Source organism: Mya arenaria, chromosome 14 (genome assembly GCF_026914265.1).
Source record: "Mya arenaria isolate MELC-2E11 chromosome 14, ASM2691426v1".
Lineage (NCBI taxonomy): Eukaryota > Metazoa > Mollusca > Bivalvia > Myida > Myidae > Mya > Mya arenaria.
Genome location: NC_069135.1, coordinates 44,302,567 through 44,327,260, shown reverse-complemented (window position 1 = coordinate 44,327,260; position 24,694 = coordinate 44,302,567). Strand labels below are relative to the sequence as shown.

At 35.3% G+C, this 24,694-nt stretch overlaps 1 protein-coding gene across 1 annotated transcript in view; it reads right to left on the bottom strand.

Moving 5' to 3' along the window:
- Positions 1-24,694, bottom strand: part of LOC128216763 (dedicator of cytokinesis protein 4-like) — a 189,359-nt gene that overhangs the window by 90,849 nt on the left and 73,816 nt on the right. Inside the window, 10 exon segments of the mRNA XM_052923421.1 lie at positions 4,206-4,304; positions 5,603-5,635; positions 11,420-11,547; positions 14,525-14,717; positions 14,835-14,949; positions 15,149-15,204; positions 18,661-18,748; positions 18,908-19,008; positions 23,441-23,530; positions 24,119-24,222. Coding sequence (XP_052779381.1) covers positions 4,206-4,304; positions 5,603-5,635; positions 11,420-11,547; positions 14,525-14,717; positions 14,835-14,949; positions 15,149-15,204; positions 18,661-18,748; positions 18,908-19,008; positions 23,441-23,530; positions 24,119-24,222 — 1,007 coding nt within the window.

Genomic DNA, 24,694 nt, shown 5'->3' with positions numbered 1-24,694 from the left:
CAGGTCTATCTACAGTAACTTACACATTATGTTCATCTGTGATATTAGAGCAGGTCTATCTACAGTAACTTACACATTATGTTCATCTGTGACATTAGAGCAGGTCTATCTACAGTAACTTACACATTATGTTCATCTGTGACATTAGAGCAGGTCTATCTACAGTAACTTACACATTATGTTCATCTGTGACATTAGAGCAGGTCTATCTACAGTAACTTACACATTATGTTCATCTGTGACATTAGAGCAGGTCTAGCTACAGTAACTTACACATTATGTTCATCTGTGATATTAGAGCAGGTCTAGCTACAGTAACTTACACATTATGTTCATCTGTGACATTAGAGCAGGTCTATCTACAGTAACTTACACATTATGTTCATCTGTGACATTAGAGCAGGTCTATCTACAGTAACTTACACATTATGTTCATCTGTTACATTAGAGCAGGTCTATCTACAGTAACTTACACATTATGTTCATCTGTGACATTTGAGGGGTTCTTATATAGAATGTACATTTAAAAACTTAGAGATAACCTATAACATTTGAGCAGATCTATCTTAACATCAACAAACAATTTACCTTCATATGTGACATCTGAGCAGGTCTATCTTCGTTAACAAAATCCTTAGTATTAATATTTGGCTTTTGAGCGGGGTATCTACAATATGAACACTTAGCATTAAAACGTGACGTCTGAGCAGGTCTATCTTAATATTAACAAATGCTTAGTGTTCATATGTGACATTTGACCAGGATTATCTTAACATTAACAAATGCTTAGTGTTCATATGTGACATTTGACCAGGACTATCTTAACATCAACAAATGATTAGCATGTATTTGTGACATCTGAGCAGGTCTATATTAACACAAACAAATGCTGAGTGTTCAAATGGGACATCTGAGCAGGTCTATCTTAACATAAACAAATGCTGTGTGTTCATATGTGACATTTGAGCAGGTCTATCTTAACATCAACAAATGCTGTGTGTTCATATGTGACATCTGAGCAGGTCTATCTTAACATAAACAAATGCTGAGTGTTCATATGTGACATCTGAGCAGGTCTATCTTAACATCAACAAATGCTGAGTGTTCATTTGTGACATCTGAGCAGGTCTATCTTAACATAAACAAATGCTGAGTGTTCATATGTGACATCTGAGCAGGTCTATCTTAACATCAACAAATGCTGAGTGTTCATTTGTGACATCTGAGCAGGTCTATCTTAACATAAACAAATGCTGAGTGTTCATATGTGACATCTGAGCAGGTCTACCTTCATTAACAAACTTTTTCCAATAAACAAGTTTGTGGCACAAAATATCTAAGCAACCTTCTTTATATGGATACAAAGAAGCAAACAAAAGCTGATCATCAGTAATTTCATAGAGTAAGTGATATGTAACATATAAGTTTCATAAATTTAAACAGGCATTGCAGACAGTGACAAAAACTGTACTTTTTAGATTATAATGATTATAAGGTCACACCAAACAGATGTTTTGTTAATCGGATTAACTTCACTTTTTTTCGGCAATTGCAAACAAAATATTTTTATTCTTCCACTTCTATTATTTCGCTAAATTCTAGAAAACAAGGGAGCCAACACTTTTCTGTTATTTAACAGTCAAAAAAGGATCATCTGAACAATTATTAAACCTGGTGTGTGTATTGTCTCTAGCAACATGCATACAAAGATTCTTTTAACTACCTTTGACTTTCATGTTTTTTGAGTTATGACCAAAGATAAGTTTTTGCCAACAATGACAACACCCTTTCACAATACCTCAACTTTTGTTCTTTAAAGAACAGATGGGCTAAAACTCAAACTTAAACATGGGCATATTTTGGAATACTTAAACATGTATTCCAAAAACTAATACTTTCATGAGAATCAATGATGTATCAAATCCCACAAAATTATTTTGGATAAGTTCTTCACAAGGGTATTACCTTTTAACAACATAATTGCTTCAGTTTAGAATTGCACTCAGAGGGGAGAATTTTTTCAACATTTTGTTCATAGTAGTAATTATATAAGAGAGAAAATGTTTGAATTCATCAAATCCAGTTTCAACACTAAAGGCAAATTCTATTTTTATATTGTCTGCTCGCTCTATTTCTTCATCCCCATGGTTTCTGATAGATTACTGATGAACACTATTACCCAGTAACCTCAAACTTGGTAGGCAGGTTGGTAATGACCAGCAGTGGAAACCTAGATTTTGAGGTCATTAGGTCAGAGGTCAAGGTTGTTATGACCTTGAGCTGAAAAATTGCTTCCAATCAATAACTGAGGAGTGCTTAGGTCAAGGACCCTCAAACACAGTGTATAAAGGACACTTTATGCATCCGGATATTGCGAGGTGATTTCAATGGCCAATACACGATGTTTACACGGGAGTTTTAGTTTAAGCACATTTTAATGGTTTAACTCTGGACAACAGTAAGTTAACTATACGTAAATAATATTTTAAAGAATGAATTCATCTCGTGTATGCACTATTTTAGTCATAAACCATAAATAATAAATAATGAGACAAAAACTGTAAAAATTTCGAAACTTGAACACCTTTCTCCATTGAAAGAGATCCCCAAAGCAACAACCCCTGTTAAGGATGTACATAGGGCAATTGAACAAATCAGCGAAATCGAAATCAACTATGATTTGAGGGTTAATTTTGAAGGCATGTTCCTGATGGAAACATCAACTGCAGTTCAAACAGAACCATGTTTCGTGATTAAGGCCGATACCTTTGAGGAAACGGACATTGAAACAATTCAAGATATAATCCAGAACATTCCATCTGTGTTAGATTATCTTAAATCAGAAAATTAAATTGAAATGTATGTCAAATTCACAACCCTTTATGCGGAGAGAAAGTTGCCATTGTCTAATAAAATTTGCGTATTAACTGTTTGTTGATGTTGTTGAATGGATTTCCTTAGACAGCACTCGAGATATGCGTTATTCTGATGATGTGAAGTGATTTTGGTGGATAGCACTTAGACTTTTTAAGGGGAAATTTCTCAGGTTCATGTCTGGATGGAAAAATTAGGAACAAGACAGAAAGGGTGCGTTTAAACCTGAAGAATCTAACGTTAACTTTGCAGTGCCATCCAGACAGTTTCTTGAAGAATAATATCTTGCTAAAGAAATAAAAGAGAGTTGTCCCGGTGTGTTTAAACATAAGATAAAGTTCATCCATGAAGATGATACTTGCTAATTGAAGACATTTAAATTGTGTGTAGATGTAAGAGGATTATCATAGGAAGACAAAGCAAACAGTATGGCGATGTTGATTTATGGAATAACGAAGGACCACCAACAATCTCTACATATCAACACTGACATTGACCCAATACAATCGGCGCAAGACTGATCTATTGTTAGAAAACACTGACACGGGTCATTATTATTCAGTTTAGCTGATATAAAACCAATTGAGAACGCAACCTAATTATTTTAATATTCGAAATCACGCAGAAAAATTCGCAATAAAGGGTACATAAAGTTCACTATAATCACACAAATAATTTGTTGTGTTATTTCAATATATGATACAGTACGATACATATGTGTGTAATTTAGTATGAATTTTCATGTTGCAAAACTAATTCATGACAAAAAAAAACTTTGAATGTGTGAACGTGCAAATTCATAACCTAATGTTTAACACATAAAAAGGAATCATAAATGATTTTAACTACATTTCTTTGCAAGTTTCAAAATGAGGTCGTGAAAAATGTGCCCTCTCGTCGGTGAGAAATGGCTTATTTATTGCTTCGTTTAACATTAACAATGCAAAATAACTTATACAACACGCTTCTTTTACTGTTGAATAATATCTACTGGATGAGTAGCATGTTATTGTTATGAAAAGAGAAACAGTTATACCTTTTTCGAAAGTTGAGTAAAGCGTAAATGTATCGGCCATTGAAATCACCTCGCAATATCCGGATGCATACAGTCTCCTTTATACACTGTGCCAAACCTAATTTGAATATCTTGAATAGAGTTTGGAGTTATGGCCAAAATCGAAGATTTTGTGCAATGATGATGACAATTACAAGGTAATGGCAATATCTTTAAAGAAATCTACAAAAAACATACAAGCTAAAAAAATAAAAAAAAATATTGAAATATTGAAATTTCATTATGGTTTACAGAATGTTAACTGCGAAGAACATACCATGGCATGTGGCTGCGTGCTGAGCTGAAGAATGGTGTTCATTATCACATCGAACATCGACTCAACGAGGCTTTGAATGTCCTCCTCTATCTTTACCTCCTGCAGTATACACACACACATGCATACATTCTACACATAATAAACACATACAAACACTCTATATTATACACATTACTATATTAGTTATTTGAGATCATTTTACCATATAAAAATGACAATTGCTTTTAGATAGACAAAATATTATTGCAATTATTTAATTGTTTATGTAAGCATAAATTGAATATTTGATATTTATTATACACATTACATTTAAACACCTTTAATCTGACGTCATCGGGACCCAGATAAAACTACACGTTACCAACATGTTGCATTTTGTTTAAGTATACATGTTTGTTGAATTATTGTTTAATAAATGACAAAGACAACAAACTCAACAATGATTGGTAGCGGGTCGAGTGAATAATGTGATGATAAACAAATCAACAACTGAAGTACCTACAAACTTTTGTAAATACATACCAGATATCTATGCTCTATATTGCAGAGAGAATAACAAGAGTTGTCACAGAGACAAGGCGCTCGACTATTCGGCCACATTTCATTGTAAGAATTGAATAGTTTTGGGGAAACATGTATGGATCACTGTATTACGTCTCAATTCAATAAATCAAGTAGTTGATGAGATATTAACCTATATGTGCTTACATGCAAAACCTTGACCAAGGTCGAATAATAAAGGGGAAAAATTTATATAACATGCAAGATAGAGTTATCTAACTTGATTAATTTAAGTTGAATGGCTGGGAGTCCTTGTCTAAAGTTTCAATGTAATACATGTTGTATTTGCTGAGATATTAACATAAATGTGGTTACAATGTGGCAAAACCTTAACCAGAATTTCTATTTCGAATAAAAAGGGCCATTATTTGAATTTAAGGCAAAATAGAGTTTTCTTACTTGGTTAATAAGTAGATTGATTGGTTGAGTACCATTGTATAAACCCTCAATGCAATACATCAAGTAGTTGCTGAGATATTAACCTCTGAGATATTAATCTATGTGTGCTTATATGCAAAACCTTAACCAGAATTTCTAAGTCAAATAATAAAGGCCAATAATTTGCATTATATTTAAATAAGTGTTATCCAACTTGATTAATTAAGAAGGTTGGAGAGTGGGAATACATACCTAAAGTTTCAATGTAATACATGATGCATTTGCTGAGATAAAGACCTAAAGGTGCTTACATGCAAAACTTTAACCAAGTAGTGACGCCAACGCTTGGGTGAGTAGTATAGCTCTCCTTAATCTTCGATTAGTCGAGCTAAAAAGTGACACAAAAGCAGAACAGTTTATAGCATGCAATGGGTTAAAGTAAAATTTGAGTAACATACCCCAACATCAATGAGGCGATTGGAATGGAAGCTCTATAAAAGAAAAGCATAAAAGCACAAGATAAATTCACCAGCACACAAATACCAGAAATGCCATATTATCCAATTAATGCTCATTGTACGTTTGTTTTGGTAATCTTCAGAAAATATAGCAAGCGCAGGAAGGCCGCAGGCCGAGAAAGCTTGGACCATTTTCTGTAGATTGCTAAAATGTTGGAAAGTTAAACTGCAGTGTTCGTGGGGTATTCCCTAAATTGTCAGAGCAAATGAGATGGATTGATGTTTCGAATTAAAAAAATGGAAAACCACCAGAACATAAATCTTATGGTAATTTTCATTTGAAATTCAACAAATTGTTGATATTTCGAGAGTATTATCTTGGTATGTTTGCATAGTACAGAACTTTACTGGGATGACTGCATTAAGATGAACAACAAATTCGCATTTTTTGGTACTGAATTTTCTTTATTGGTCGTAAATTGGTCGAAATGCCAATAATGCTTTATTGGTTATTATGGGCATGTTAAAGGAAAAATGGTAAATGCTTGGTTTTTATTTGAACATTGTCGCATAAATATTTAAACTGAATTTGCTTGATTGGTAGTGTACTATAAAGTACTAATAAAGGAAGAAACATGCTTGATTCGTATTTGAAAATTGTCACATTGATATCTTAATTGTTTTCTGAATAATTGACATCACAATTTGAGAGCAGTTTACACATCTATCTCAAATTCTGGTTCATGAGGTAAGCTCAGGACAACGGCACCCTTAGCTGTCAATCATAGTGATTTCACGTGTGCATGTGCAGAGGGATCAGCAAGCAATGGAAAACAGACATCCGACTGAACCAAATTATGTAGACCGACAAATTACTCTCTACGAAAATAAATAATTGTATAAACTCTCAGAATTACGCTATATTATATTGAGTTCTGTAAATGGGGTATATCCTGTATTGTCTTTTGCACACAAATAATGTGCGAACACCAAATAGCCATTAATGGAATAAAGCTTCAAATGAAAACAAATTTTATATCTTCTAACACTTAAGTCCGTTACAGGTACTGGTTTTTATTTTGAAAGGCAATGAGCAAGCATTCCTGGTGGGGTATCGAAACCCTTAACCTCTTGGGTGAAAGGGGGAACCTTTACCACTTTCACCCTTTTCAAAGTGTCTGGTACAATTGCATTGTTATGTTTGTGCTAAGAAAAGTAAGTAATTAACTACATTGTAGCTAATTCTGCAGAGCCATGAAAATAGGGTGTTGATCATGTTCTCTTGGTTAGTAAATATGCAATTCAAGTTTAAGCTATATCTTCTCAGGCATGTATAGCAAGACAGCCAATAGTTTAAGCCCGGAATTATAGATATTCTGGTTTTCCAAAGCTATTCCTCTGGTACAAACAAAATGATACTGTTTTAAGGTACACATGATACTTCAGAAACAATGGAGTCATTGGTAAGTACCATAAATCGCTCGAAATTCACCTTTTATTTGTACCGGCATGGGAAAACCCAGTTATATGAATTCAGGGCTATATATATTCAATGCTCAATAATGTGAAAAAAATAAAAAATATGAGTTGACCCAGGATTGTTCTGCATGTTGCCTTGATAAATGAAGCATAAAACAGAAGAACCAGAAGTTTAACAATGGATGCAAGAGATATGGAATATGAAATTCAAAGCTATAACCCTGGGATTTGTATTGTGAGTTTGACCTTGAGCCTGCATGGGCCTGCACATTACCTTAATAAGTAAAACATGATTGTGACTTTTAATTGCCCTAAATAACCACCTATTAAATGGCTGTACATGATATGGAGCAGACAGGAAACCTAGTAATCATGTGATATTATGACCTTGACTTGGACTCAACACAGTGGCAATATTGGTTTTGGCCATTGCTTTCAGCTGTTAACATGCCTCCCAAGTTTCATTGGTATCTATCAATGATGAAAGGACAAACCTCAGGTAGGAGGTACAAATAATTGTGACATTGACTGTGACTGGTTGCATCTTGCATTTTGCCCATAAGTGTAAAATATGTCACAAACCTTACTGTTGAGGAGTTTACAACTAGTGAATACTCCATCTACAATATGACCTTTACCAAGCAGTTCAACCGCAGGGAGTTTGCACATGGTCTTAATGGATCAACATAATAAACACATGCTCAGCAATGAGTGAAGACACCAGTCTCGAGGTATAAACCAGTACCTTATCAACATAGATTCTGCACAAATCACCCCATAAGGATCCACCTTTCTTGGGAGCCATCAAGTTAATCATTTTTACAAAAGGAGAGACAAACGAAAAGGCGAAAAGGCGGAAGGATCCTGCTTCCCACTGTATGTGCAATGGTTTAGTGTGTTATTATAGCAGAGAAACATTAGAAGGCATTTTCAACAACATCACTGAAATTTATGTGAAACACATGATATGAATTATCTTGAGTGGTCAACAATAAATGGTAATTTCTGAAGAGGTTAATATTGAAGCTTCAATTTCAAATGATATATCTGTATCCGAATTTCATATTTCAATAAATTATAATTACAAAAGAAATGGCCATTAATTTGTTGATTCACAATCAAATTGCATCAAAACCAAGTGTTCCACAACTTAACTAAAGATTGCTTTTTTAATAAGGGCTTCTCTTCCTGAATGTGTTGGCATAAGTGAGAAATTATCTATGATGGCCATGAAATTTGTTGTATTGGACTGGAGACAAACAAACAAAGACCTTAAAGTTTGGCCGATTGACTCATATGCAATAGTGATATCATTCTTGGAAAATGTTACCAAAGTTTGTATTTTATGAAATTCCTAAGCCCATCCAAGCAGGGCTTCTAAATGTTCGGAACCTCAATCGATCCGGACCCGGCGCGACCCCCCCCCCCCCCCCCCCGCAAAAAAATTATAAAAAAATTCCCCCCCCCCCCCCCCTCCATAAACCAGTTCAAAAGTCCAATTGTATAGAAAAGTCACACATTTTCACGATGTGTATTCTGTCAAATTTTTTTGCGATGCGGTAATTCGTATGCGAGCTCTAGAACCATTATAGCCGAATTAGATAGAAATTGATACAAACTTAATTTCAAATGAGATTCTTATCGAGTTCTGCGGTGTTTCTAACAAGAAACGCTGCCGCTTCGGATCGGAAACTGCGGCCGGCGGGAAGCAGACGACAAAAAGTGAAACAGTATTATGATTTATTTGCTTAATGCTACTACAGTTGGTCAACATTCAACTGATAATCTTGAATAATCATATTATGTATCTCGATTAATAATCGGGGCTTCTAGCTATAAGTTTGAAATCAACAACAAATTTTTCATTACAGTGTATTAAATGACATAAGCCGCGCACTCAGCTTTCAGACTATGTAGTTAATCAAGTGTGTCGCTGTTGATATCCATAGGACTAGGTTAATTAATTTGGAATTTTAATGCTTTCGCGGATTAACAATGACAATTGTATTTATCTTAACAAGAGCTGTCAAAGAGACAGCGCGCTCGACTATTCCGCCGCTTTTCAATGTAAGGATTAAAACGTTTTGGCGAAACATGCATGGATCACTGTTAGATTAGATTTCAATGCAATACATGGTGTGCTGAGACATTAACATAAATATGGTTCCATGCAAAATTTTAACGAGAATTTCTAAGTCTAATAATAAAGGGCCATTATTTGCAAAATACAGTTATCTAACTTGGTTATTCAATTAAGTTGGGTGGTTGAATACCATTGTATAAAGTCTCAATGCGAGTTATCTTACTTGATTAAATAAGAAGGTCAAATAGATGGGAGCCTTTGTGTAAAGTTTCAATGCAATACATGATGTATTCGCTGAGGTATTGACTTAAAAGTGGTTACATGCAAAACCTTAACCAGAATTTCTAAGCCAAATAATAAAGGGCAATTATTTGCATTAAATGCAAACTAGAGTTATCTAACTTGGTTAATTTAGTAGGTTGGATAGTTGAGTACCATTGTATAAAGTCTTAATGCAATCCATCAAGTAACTGCTGAGATATTAACCTATGTGTGCTTAAACGCAAAACCTTAACCAGAATTTCTAAGTCAAATAATAAAGGCCTATTATTTGCATTATATTCAAATAATTGTTATCTAACTTCATTAATTTAGTATGTAGAATAGTCGAGCTAAAAAACAATCTTAACCAGCAATGCTACTTTAATTATTGCAGTTTAAATATAAAAATAATGAATAAACGGATACATCATGTAATGATCGACGACATAGCGGATTGCTATGTGAAAATATGGATTTATTTTAACATCTAATCAGGATAGCTGCAAGCACATAATTAACTTATAATATGTTTAATTGTGTCTTCTGTAACCTACCACTACATGTGATTGGACCGATTGCAAGCGTCTGCAACTTAACAGATCGAGTGTTCAGCGGAGTGGAAAAAGCAGCTGGTCGCATTGGTCTGATGGTAACTAGGACACTTATATTGGGGGTAGTTTTGAATGTGCGAATGACCCACGAATGTTTGTGTATTACAATTTCTACAATTTTTACTGACTTTAGTCGTTTTGGATCGAAATTATAAAAAAAATGAGAAAATTTGGACTGACACTTTTTGAAACTGAAATCGGTCTGGATTAGTCAAAATCGGTCCAGATTGGCAAATTGCCGGTTTTTAGAAGCCCTGCATCCAAGCACTCTTCAGTTATGATCGGAAACTATTTTTCAGCACTAAGTCACCATATCCTTTCAGCTCAAGGTCACCATGACCTTGACCTCAAATCAGAATGGATCATCTACTAGTCATGACCAACTGGCATACAAAGTATGAAGTTCCTGGGTGCAAGTGTTCTTTATTTATTAAGCGGAAAAAAATGTTCACCTCAAGGTCACCTTTGACCCGCAGTTCTCAAAATTCATTGGGGTCATGTACTTGTCATTACCAACCAGCATACCAATTATGAAGTTCTTAGGACCAAGTGTTCCCAATAGTTTCTGAGTGAAAACTAAGAGTGACGCATAGACGCACTGACAGACATGGTTAAATCCCTATGTCTTCGCTTGAATAGGGGGAGACATAATTACACTTTTTATTTTTCTAAAAGATCTAAAGAGTGTATGACTATAAACTACAAGTTATGAGTGACACAAGTTCAACGTATCCCAAAATGCCAATTCGGCTCATTCAAGGGCCAAAAATTTGGTTGTTCTATGTGCCAAACTTAAATCCTGGAACAATGGAAATTCCAGGAAATTGCTCATAAAAAGTACATTTTATTTGGATAATATTTAAAGCGGACCATCTTAACATGGAAATAATCAAAGTAGACATATAACAAAAGGAATATTATGATGGGACACTTTTCTGATGACCTGTATCATGTCTCTAGTGTGTAAACATGTATCAAGAATGCATAGCAGTGGAGACCGATAGATGTTTATACACCCACAAAGACAGGAAACAGATCATCAGAAAAGCGTCCTGTCATAATATCCCCTATAAATTTAATTATTGAAAGCTTATAAAACAAGACCTGTCACTGTATGTGATGGATGCTCTTGAAGTGTTACTCAAGTGTGATTCAAAGGTCATTTAGAAAGAGAAAAAATAGCAATGAAATGTGATGATCGGAATTGTTACAAGGAATATTAATAATCAAGCGGAATATATAAAAACACTTACTACCTCTCATCGGTGTTTAAGAACACCACATGAGTCCAATGCATGGTCACTGAAATATGTCAGTGCTGTTGTTGGTCCATTCTGGAGAACGTTACAGTATAAGGGTTCTTAAATCCATGAGACTAGTTACCTGGTGTAGGGAGAAGATATGGTCCATAACGTCTGAGAGGAGCTGGATGGCAAGACAGGTCTGGTGCTTTACCTGCAAGCAGCTCTGTACCTCTACCATACACAGACCCACCAACACACTCCTAGACTCTGAAACAATCACACCATATATCATACACAGACCCACCAACACACTCTGAGACTCTGAAATAATCACACCATATATCATACACAGACTCACCAATACACTCCTAGACTCTGAAACAATCACACCATATATCATACACAGACTCAACAACACACTCTGAGACTCTGAAACAATCACACCATATATCATACACAGACTCACCAATACACTCGAAGACTCTGAAACAATCACACCATATATCATACACAGACCCACCAACACACTCTGAGACTCTGAAACAATCACACCATATATCATACACAGACTCACCAATACACTCGAAGACTCTGAAACAATCACACCATATATCATACACAGACTCAACAACACACTCTGAGACTCTGAAATAATCACACCATATATCATACACAGACTCACCAATACACTCGAAGACTCTGAAACAATCACACCATATATCATACACAGACTCAACAACACACTCTGAGACTCTGAAACAATCACACCATATATCATACTCAGACCCACCAACACACTCTGAGACTCTGAAACAATCACACCATATACCATACACAAACCCACCAACACACTCTGAGACTCTGAAACAATCACACCATATATCACACTCAGACCCACCAACACACTCCTAGACTCTGAAACAATCACACCATATATCACACTCAGACCCACCAACACACTCGAAGACTCTGAAACAATCACACCATATACCATACACAAACCCACCAACACACTCTGAGACTCTGAAACAATCACACCATATATCACACTCAGACCCACCAACACCACTCCTAGACTCTGAAACAATCACACCATATATCACACTCAGACCCACCAACATACTCCGAGAGAACAATCACACCATATATCACACTCAGACCCACCAACACACTCTGATACTCTAAAACAATCACACCATATATCACACTCAGACCCACCAACACCACTCCTAGACTCTGAAACAATCACACCATGTATCACACTCAGACCCACCAACATACTCCGAGAGAACAATCACACCATATATCACACTCAGACCCACCAACACCACTCCTAGACTCTGAAACAATCACACCATGTATCACACTCAGACCCACCAACATACTCCGAGAGAACAATCACACCATATATCACACTCAGACCCACCAACACACTCTGATACTCTAAAACAATCACACCATATATCACACTCAGACCCACCAACACACTCTGAGACTCTGAAACAATCACACCATATATCACACTCAGACCCACCAACACACTCTGAGACTCTGAAACAATCACACCATGTATCACACTCAGACCCACCAACACACTCTGAGACTCTGAAACAATCACACCATATATCACACTCAGACCCACAAACATACTCTGAGACTCTGAAACAATCACACCATGTATCACACTCAGACCCACCAACACACTCTGAGACTCTGAAACAATCACACCATATATCACACTCAGACCCACAAACATACTCTGAGACTCTGAAACAATCACACCATATATCACACTCAGACCCACAAACATACTCTGAGACTCTGAAACAATCACACCATATATCACACTCAGACCCACAAACATACTCTGAGACTCTGAAACAATCACACCATATATCACACTCAGACCCACCAACACACTCTGATACTCTAAAACAATCACACCATATATCACACTCAGACCCACCAACACACTCTGAGACTCTGAAACAATCACACCATATATCACACTCAGACCCACCAACACACTCTGAGACTCTGAAACAATCACACCATATATCACACTCAGACCCACCAACACACTCTGAGACTCTGAAACAATCACACCATATATCACACTCAGACCCACAAACATACTCTGAGACTCTGAAACAATCACACCATGTATCACACTCAGACCCACCAACATACTCTGAGACTCTGAAACAATCACACCATATATCACACACAGACCCACCAACACACTCTGAGACTCTGAAACAATCACACCATATATCACACTCAGACCCACCAACACACTCTGAGACTCTGAAACAATCACACCATGTATCACACTCAGACCCACCAACATACTCTGAGACTCTGAAACAATCACACCATATATCACACACAGAACAACCAACCCCACTCCTAGACTCTGAAACAATCACACCATGTATCACACTCAGACCCACCAACATACTCTGAGACTATAAAACAATCACATCATATATCACACACAGACCCACCAACATCACTCCTAGACTCTGAAACAATCACACCATGTATCATACACAGACCCACCAACATACTCCGAGACTATAAAACAATCACACCATATATCATACACAGACCCACCAACACACTCTGAGACTCTGAAACAATCACACCATATATCACACTCAGACCCACCAACACACTCTGAGACTCTGAAACAATCACACCATATATCACACTCAGACCCACCAACATACTCCGAGACTATAAAACAATCACACCATATATCACACACAGACCCACCAACACACTCTGAGACTCTGAAACAATCACACCATATATCACACTCAGACCCACCAATATACTCCGAGACTATAAAACAATCACACCATATATCACACACAGACCCACCAACACACTCAGAGACTGTTGAAATGCTTAAAAACAGTGCCATTACAGTTCCTTTTAATGTAAATTAAATGCACATATTTATTGAGGCTACGCAGGCAACATATAGAGCCCATATGTTAGGACAGTTCTAACCACTGCAGCATGCTTTAAAATAACCAAAAATACCAAATACCCTAAACCATATGCTTTGTTCCATATAGGATCGTATGCACTTTATTTCTACATAACAATGCCAGCCCAGAAATAGGCTAACCCTGGCTCCAGACACATGATTCCAACAACCAGTCATCTGATAACTTTAATGGATGACAGTCAATAAGCACTCAGTAAGAGTGGGTGTTAATTAATAATGTCTCACCATCACATGAGAACAGCCTGGTGGCCACAGTTCTGCGGAGCAGTTCTAGCTTCACCTTGGTGATTTCGTCCGGGAGGGCATTGACAGGGGGCATGTGTTGAAGGGCAAGGTTTATCAGGCCTGCTAGCTCTCCATCCCCGAGCACCTCAAGCAGTGGATCGTACATCAGGTGCAGATGACTCAGGATGTTGAGCTGCACACACAAAACATTTAGCCAGTCACACAAAACACACTTTCCATGCAAACCTTTAAATGAATCACAAAGAAAATCATCTTTCAAAGTCTTAGAAAATGGTTTTACATTATTTACCTGGTAGCACTGTATTGAATTGTGCGACAAAGCAAGCAGGTTTCCTATGGCAACAAAGAAGTCATGTAGATTGTCCCTAAAGAGTTTGGCATCCTGTGACCCACTTGAGAACTTGCTGTCATAGAAACAACACATAATTTATAAAACAAAATGAGTTGGCAGTACCTTAAGAGGGTACAAATATTTCGTAACAAGAATTTACACATTACACCATTCATCTTGTTTTCTGGAAGCCTTGATTTCCATATTGTATATGTATATATCAATGTGAGTGACAATTTCAAGATTTTCCATGTAATAACAAACATACTCACTTCTTCTCCTGTAATTTCCTTGATCTTACAATGAAGTGGAAGATGAAATCCATTACCTGGAAGAAAAAGTACAAATACACTGCACTAATTTTAATGAAACAAAGATTTACCTTTCATGAGCCATTTAACGCTCCTAACTTCACTTAAGTCTATACTGTTTGTGTGAAAGTGATCCTTGGAAAGCACGAAAATATGGTGAAGATTCGCTTTTTGACCAAGTGCTATGAAGGTTTGGTGGAATATGTGACCTCCAGAGTGTACAAAGGGTTTTCCAATACTTAGAAGTTGATCAATTCAGCAGTTTTAGAACAAGATACACATTATTATCCTGATGTGCAGTAGTTTCTGGCATTTTTAGTCAGCCACGCCCCATTCTTCTGAGTAATGTGCCCTTGGAAGTGATAAGCTTTAGTACATATTGGACTTTGTGGACATTTTACTATAATATCTGGTCACCGGATCAGTCAAAATGGCTGCCGATATTAGCTAAATAAAGGAGATGGATGTCTTGTTGATGTGACCATGTTGCTTTTTCTAAAGTAGGATATAGAGGTTATTTGTATATTTCAGTGTAAGATCGTGTTTTATTTCACGAGTGTCTTAAAATATGATCTTACACTGAAATCAACTAATTTTCTGTTTCTGTTATGCTTATTTTTGGAGTTTCATTAATATTTTAATTTATTTTTTAATTATCTTCTTTTTAGAAAAGATAGTTATAAACGCCGCTAACTGTTGGACACCCCTTAAGCAAAATTATAGCTGATGATGTAGCTGTCAATTTTCTTTTTACGGTTTGCTGAGAAAAAGTTCTCTGATATTTATTCTAATAGTTTATTATTTGCTTGTTTTTTAGTGCAAAGATTTTATGAATATAAATCAATGAAGTTTAATTAGTGCATTTATGTTCCAAAAAATAATGAAAGCACATTTATATGAAACAGGGCATAGATACATAACCTAATTACTATGCCGCTATGTATTGAATGAAAATTTGAAAGGTCGAACATTTTAGCAAAATAGTGAACGGATTATCATTGGATATAAAACATTTTTCTTAGTATAAGAGTGTGTTTTATGATACATGGATATTCAGTCATCTATCTGATTCAGGGAAGTCCAGGGAAGTATGTATAACGTATAACAAGGACAAACAGTTACAAAATATATTTGAATGATGATATAACATTCCTTTTATGTTCGAGCAGTTGTTTTTGGTTGTAATTTGTTTGATATGACAGCAACTGTTAGAACATTCAGCTTCAAAGTTCAAAAAAACATTTGAAAAACAGGATTACAATTTTTCTAATAACGGTATGTTGCTTATTTCCAAATAAACCTTTATAAACTTATGTTACTTTTTTTTTTTAATTTCAAATTAATTTTTTGGGGCAACATTTTTTGGTTCAAAGTGAAGTGTTTTGTTCTGATCAAGGGGAAGTAACTACAATGGATTTTAAAATTAGTATTGAAAAATGATATTTTCACTCCTTATTTTGGCATTGAAAATATCAAATTGATTTCACTGATAAAACTCCATATTTCATCGAAATGCATGAAAGCAATAGAGGATATCTGATTATTTCAATGTAAGATCCTATTTTATTTTACGAGTGTCATAGAAAAACATGTTTTCACGAGTGGCAAAGCTATAAGTGAAAATATAGATTTTCTATGATCAAGAGTAAAATAAAATATGATCTTAAACTGATTAAACAAATTTTCTGTTTCTTTTATGCTTATTTTCCGACTTTTATAGAATTTGAATTTATTTTCTGAATTACCCCCTTTTTGAAAAGGGTGTTATTTATGCCGTTACCCATACAAAATTATAGCTGTCAATTTTCTTTTTCTGGTTTGTTGAGAAAGAGTTCTCTGATATTATGTTTTATAGTTTATAATTCGCTCGTTTTCTAGTGCAAAGATTTTATGAACAGTTATCAATGAAGTTTTATGAGTGCTTCCATGTTCCAAAAACATTTTTATTTTAAGCGTGGTATGAATACATAACCTAATTACTATGTCGCCATTTATTGAATGAAAATTTGAAAGGTCAAATGTGTGCGGATAATCATTGGATATAAAACATTTTTCTTAGTTAAATAGTGTGTTTCATGATACATGGATATTCAGCCATCTTACAGTCAGAGACCAGTCTGTTTTGCTTGAAGACAGGTCGATTTCCAGGTAATAATGAGGACCACGCTAGTTTGTTGACAAATTTTGAGGCATGGGTGGGGTAAAAATAATCATTAAATCTGTAAATTGTTGTGTGAATTTTCTGGGAAGTTAGTATTATGTATTACAACAAAAAACAGTTCAAAATACATTTGAACGATGATATAACATTCTTTTTATGTTCAAACAGTTGTTTTTGTCTGTAACTTGTTTGGTATGAAAGCAAATGTTCGAATATTCAGCTTCAAGATAAAAACAAAACAGGATAACCATTTTTCTAATAAACGGTACCGGTAAGTTGTCAATTTCCGAGTATATCTTTATTTAAACTTCTGTAACATTTCTTTAAATTTCAAATATTTTGTTTGCAATCATTTTCTGTTGCAAAAGTAAAGTGTTCTGTTTTGATAAAGGGAAAGTTACTGCAATGGATTTTAAAAGAAGTTCTGAAAGTTGATATTTTCACTCCTTATTTTGTTGTTATTTTACTGATAAAACTCCATATTTCATTTTTCAAAGAAATCTTCTTCTTTTTTAAAACATTTCTAAACACACTCTCAAATTTAAATATCAATCTTCAACGTTTTTACATGTTTGTTGTTCATGCAGGCCCACATTGATATGAAAAGATGATAAAATAAACTTCATTATAAGATCCAATGTCAGAGTGGATTGAAAATCTAAAGGTATGGATACCTTTTGTTAAGATGCTACCATAGATTTTGTAACAAACATTATAAATAAAAGTGCAAAACACGCAGATAACATGTTTAACAAAACCTTGATGTGATTAGATATTTCCATTTCCACAGCTTTCTTAGGGTCATTGGGCAGAAGTTGAGTAAGGGAAAACCATGAAATGCCCTAAATTTTATGTTTTGTGACCATGTTGTTGGTATCCAGCACCAGATATGTGTGAAGGAAGTTAATGGTGGGTAGTGGCGGTAACAGTGTGCCAGTATTTCTTCATGGGATCAGAGATATGGCCTCCACCATGTTAGACAGGTGTCAGTGAGTGTCATATATAAAGTATATATCATAGTAAAATATCATAGAGGAGGACCTTCAATAGGCTAGTTAGGGGGAAGTTGTTCATTAACAGATGGCCCAAATCAGTTTATTTAATATAATTTCTGAATTGTTGTCATATTAGTGTGTAACTTGCTCTTTGATTGATGCTTTAGCACTATTATGCCCAAGTCAATTGTACCCCCCCCCCCCCCAGCAGGGCTAAAATATTACCGGGATTGACTGGACCAAAAATCAAAGTCCCCACTATTCCCCTACATAGAAAGAAGTAGTTATTATTCCACAATTATAATTTGGTGTTGTACCTCAAAACTCTGTATAAGTTGCAAGTTTTGTTTACTTGGGAGCTTGCAGGCATCTTCTATCAGATCTTTAAAACATCGACACAGAGGTCTGCAAAAAATTCATTCATATCAACAATTTACCAAAATATACTGCTGTAATGCAACAATCTTTAACCGATAATGGAGAGAAAAAACACCAAACTCATGAAATCAATGGGACGTCAACAAAGTACAGTTTTGGGAAATCAAAGATCATGTGACTACTTACTCGTGTACAAGGAGAGCAGAGAATGTGTCTGTGACATAGGATTCCAAGACAGGCTTAAACATCTTGAACCTCTCATGGTGTATCAGTGTGAAAATATAGATCTACAAACAAAATAGAAAGGTGTTGGAAAATCATTTTGATTATGCTAGTAAGCCTATAACAGAACTACACAATTTTTCACTTGAATCAATAAGGATGCTACTTCATTAAAATCTTATTTCTATGTGTCTGACCTTACATAAAATTATTGTTGGCAGGTTTGCCTCTTCCAAAGATTATTTTGACTTGTGTACTGTATGGATTTTATGTTATTTTTTGACTAGCTAAAATCAAAAAAGACCTGTAGCCAAAAATATTGCTGGAAGCGATTGATGCTCCCCATACGCCCATTTTCTATGAAAGTCAGAAAATGTAATACAATGTGCTGGTAGAAGGTAAATGGTTGTAGGATTATTTTACAAAATTTGGAAAACATCATAATGTGGAAAGATATGGGCAGAGTTGAGTTTCAAGGGAGATAAATTTAAAAAAATGCAGGGCAGTCCATTATGTATGTATGTATTTATTTAGACCTTGTGGTCAAGGATAACCCATGAAAGTGCAAGCACTTATTTCCAACAGGGTTCCTTTGTTTTTGCTGAAGGGACAGCACGCGGAAGATCCAGTGGTGGGATACAAGGAAGTCTGGGTGGGATACCATAGCTCTTTTTCGAAGAGACCCCTTGGTTCTCTTACGTGCTTGGTGTAAAGCATAGATACACGGGGTACAACTTTCCTGGGTTAAACCAGTACTGTGTACAGCACCTTTCCAAGCACTAATGCCAACGCCAGGCAAGGGAGCTACTTGTACCAACTTTTAACGTCTTTCGGTATGACGCGGCCCAGGATCGAACCCAGAACCGCCTGCTCCGTAGGTGGATCCCTTAACCACTAGGCCATGGAGACGGTTTATGGTTCTTTCATTATGCACTTTCTCATACTGCGATCTATTTATATTAATTTTCAAGTTTAATTTAAATCCATTACTACTTTCCAAAATACTGCCCCGGCCAAGTACACATTATTGAAAAAAATATCAGGTAAAATGGAAATATTAACAAAAAATGTAGGGCAGTGTCATGGTCCTTTGGCACCACACTTTCTCTCATTGCCATCTATCTATATTTAAAGTTTCATTTCAATCCCTTTAGTATTTTCCAAGATATTGCCCGGACAAGCGACAATTATGAAAATAAGGTTAAGGTGAAATAACTTCAATACTATGCATAATAAAATTATGGTTCCTGTGCACTTTTTTTTCTCATTGCCAAATATCTACCAATATACCAAGTTTTATTTCAATCCCATCAGTAGAATAAAGTTATCATCCGGACAAGTGTGTGCAAAACAACAACTATGAAAAAATGATTTAGGGGAGATAACTTATTAAATATGCATGATAGGATCGTGGTTCTTGTGCACTGCACTTTCTCTTATTGCCATCTATCTATATACCAAATTTGAATTTAATCCCATGGGTACTTTTGAAGTTATGATCCCGTAATTATGAATAAAGGGTGTCAAGGGAAAATTACTATAATTCCATCAGTAGTTTTGAAGTTATTCTTCGGACAAAGGTGTGACGGAACGACAGAAGGACGGACAGAGGGACAAAGCGGGGAGCATAAGAAACATTTTATTTGGTGAAGGTTAGCTGAAATGTGTTTTAATAGGTAAATATTTATCCAATTACTGTGAAATCATTAATGTTCGTGGGCATGAAATTTCGTGGTTTGCCGAAAAAAAAACAATTTCGTGGGTACTTGAATTCGTGGATTTTCATTTTTGAAAAAAAAACAAATCGAAGATGCGATCGTCCTTGATCGTCTGCATAATATCCACGCGCTGGCCCAAAATTTCCGTCTTCTACGTCACTCGGTTTATGACACTCGCTAATGTGGTACGACATGCCAATTAGTGCATATACCCATGTCACTTATCGATTTAATTGGGAATAAAGGTTATAAAAGAAGATGTACCCTGATCATAAATACAGATAGGGGAAGCCATTGAATGCCAATTAATAATTTTGCAAACTGTGAAAACACCGAAAAGGTGCGTATATTGTCACGTCCGGTGCATAGTAACCTTTAATGTACTAGTAATCGATTAATTATGTCATTAAATAAAAAAATCGAGTACAGACACTCATCACGCACATCTTATAAACTTGGAGATTTTCATTAACAGCACACGTTTAAACACGTGCTTATAACTGTCATTTGCTGCATAAAACACATTTAATTGATTTGGTTCATTATTTGTTAAAGGCAGTTATAATATATTAACAGAATAATGATCGTAAGTTATACAGTGAGACAGGTTTTAACACTGTATACTGCGACCTCTGTAAATAATATACTAGAGTACTATGTACGTAACAAGGCAACTGAAAAAGTGAATAAAGGGTTTATATTTCGTGGGATCTTGAATTCGTGGATCACCCAACCCACAAAAACCACGAACATTAATGCCCCACGAACATTAATGATTTTACAGTATGACTGTTCACCAAATAAATTGCTTGCATGTGCAAATTAACCAAAAGATAACCTGCTGATAAAGTATCCAGTTTTATACAGTTTGCCCCTGGAGATTTTTTCATAAAGACTTTGATAATGAGGAAACTAACTCTTTGCTCAGTTTAAAATTGCCCCAGCATAAAAAACATATCCACATTTATAGTAAGTATGAAGACCTGGACAAGCCTTACCAGCATGCTTTGTGAATTAATCATTTTGTCCAACCCCTGTGAGTTCAGGTATATTAATGTCAAATTAGCACATGATCCATGAGCAAATAAAATCCATCTGCCCACTTAACCCTTTACTTCATGTAAACCTAAGCCATTTCAGGCTGCCAGTTCATGGCTTATCAGTTCATATCAATACCCCTACTTCATAGGAGATTATTGATATTATTGGAATTTTAACCCTAATGTATTACAAACCTATTTTCTTAGTATTTCTTTTGGTTTAATCAATAAGTCATCAATGTAAAGTTTATAGAGAATTAAATTTCCAATCCAGTCATATAAATTTTATTTTGTTATCTAAATTATTTCCGCATGATATTCATAAACAAACAGAAAAATATGTCAAATTTGATGAAAATTAATTTTTATTACACTTTTATTTATCAAACATAACACGAAATATTATATAAACAACATATTTTTATAATTCATTTAATGCAACCTGAATTGAAACAAAGATGGACAGAATTAAAAAATAGTTCACAACAAAGAAGCACGGTATATTTATATATATGATACAGAAGAAAAAAAAAGTTGATCAACAGTCACTGTACTTATAACTTTCGGTTATTTAACACTACAATGAACAAATAAAGTTATTATTCAACTACTACATGAGGCCTGCATGCTATTGTTTACTAAATTTATATCGTTTATTGCATGTCCATGTATTGTCATTTGGGTTTGATTTTAAAAATCCTCATTGCTCGTATCCTTGTGTGCGTGACGCCGGGCCCGAGGTCTGAATTCTCGACGTCGTACTCAATGTCTCAAACTCATTTTAATTGAAGCCAGAATGTTCCGATTCATCAGACAAACACTGAAATATAAATGACATTATTCAGGAATGTTGTTTTAAACTGAAGTTAACAAGGGCAGAAATTAGCTCTACATTGCATTCTTGTGTATTCGAAAACACGTGTTTCAACAGCTGATCGATGTTAATTTGGGTCATGTCAAAGTTTAACAATAGGGATAGTCATTATTTTATAACACATTTGTACTTACTTTCAATTTGTAGAAGCAGATGCGCATTTTTATGACCGGATTAGCGAAACAGAAGTGACACATATGTCCCATATAATGATTTATGGCCTTTGTTTATACAAGCCAGATGATTTTTTGTTTATCCAACATGGCCGACATTTTGACACGTTTTCGAACCATGACCTGTGACGTCAGGCGCGTGATCAATAAAATATAGTTGTATTATTGGTAGTTAATTATAACTTGCAGTATTGTGTAAATTTCCACGAGGAAAACGAGACAGGAATGCCCACAAACCTGCGCAGTCAACGTTTTACGCATCTTTGATACCAGTGACCTTATTTTGCGATTTTCCGAAATTCTTTAAATAGTAACATAGTGTTTTTTTTAGTGCATTGTATTTATCGATGTTTATACTTCATGAATATGAATTTATAGCGCATAAACAAGCATCAGGTATGAAAATAAATGCCCCTACATTACGAATACGTAGGATTACGTATCTATGAAGCTATGGATAAAACGTTAAGATCCGTATCTATGAAGCTATGGATAGATAAGTAAAATTGCGTATCTATGAAGTAAAGGGTTAATAAATCTTGTTTATCTTATGAAATTGCCCCCACCCCCCAATAATTTGCCTTAGAAGAAGTATTTGTTGTTTTCTATGAAAGCTGGCTTGGTTTATCATTGATCATGATAGGGAGCCTATGAAGTGTAGCTAGGTGAGGCTAGGACATGTGAGTTCTTACAAGCGCCCTGAAGATCTGAGCTGAGCAGTCTTTCTTGGCATCCTCATCCATCATCATGTCGAACAGTGCGTCAAGAATGTCATGGAGAAACTGCAATATTACAGTAATCAACACACTCAGTACAATATGGCCTCTTAAATGATCTCAAAAGGTCCTACAAAAAGTTTAAGGAATTCCACCCATAACGCCTTGGAACTAGAGCTGCAATAGTTGTTAATTCTGGAATGCATGTACATTTTCTCACCATGCATTACACATTTTGAAGAAATTCTGCCTTTGTATGGCGCTCCAAATCAACAATGTGTAAATGGTTGAAGTAATTTCCCAACACAAAATTTTATTTTATGAAAACCATGTACTGTGAAATCATGTTCCTGGGAATGAAACCTATCACATTCTACGCTGCTTACAGAGTTTGATTGAAAGTTTAGTTTCTTAAAACAATTCTACAAACCGTTAAAAAAAAACCCGCCTCCTGGTGGAAAAATTGTCAAAACATTATGTTGGAAACAAGTTTGTTGAAGTGTTTGAGAAAACTAATCATCACCCTCAGAATCTTCCTGTGAAGTTATTGCCTCAGATGACATCACATATTTGTAAAGGATTACTTGTACTGGGAGGGTACAATGTATGCTCCAATTCTTGGTTAAAATAAGGAATTAAAACACAAATACTAGCCTTGACAATCTCCGCTCCCTCTATTGTACACAAGACCTCAAGGTTTTCACTGAGTCTGGGTCGGAACTCCTGTCCCCGCCAGTTGAGGATACTCGGCAAGTGACCTGACATGTTGGAAGAGTCATGTATAATATCATTACAATACAGTAGTACATTAAAACAATGCAAACATATTTGTTTCTTTATTAATTCAGATCTTCCTTATATTTGTCAGAAATTGTAAATGCAAATGACCCCAAAATTAAGAAGTTAAAGACTACTGGTTTGAAGCACTGGGTGAATTCAGTTTGATCATGGATCTTTAAAGGCCTATATCTAAAAGTACTTATCTCTTATGAATGCTTTGTCTTAAATAAACAAAAATAAACATATATCAAACACTTGACTTTTTAGCAAGTGTAAATGTAAACTCTCTTTTAAAGTATAAATTATAATTTGTCATAACCATTCTTTTCAGCAATTTGTTTTAATCAATACATTGGATTAAGCTCCATTTTGAGGCAGACTTAAGTTAGGCCACAACAAATTGATCATTTGTTCTTCGGATTTTGCCCCAAAAAAGTAGGAGCGAGCCCC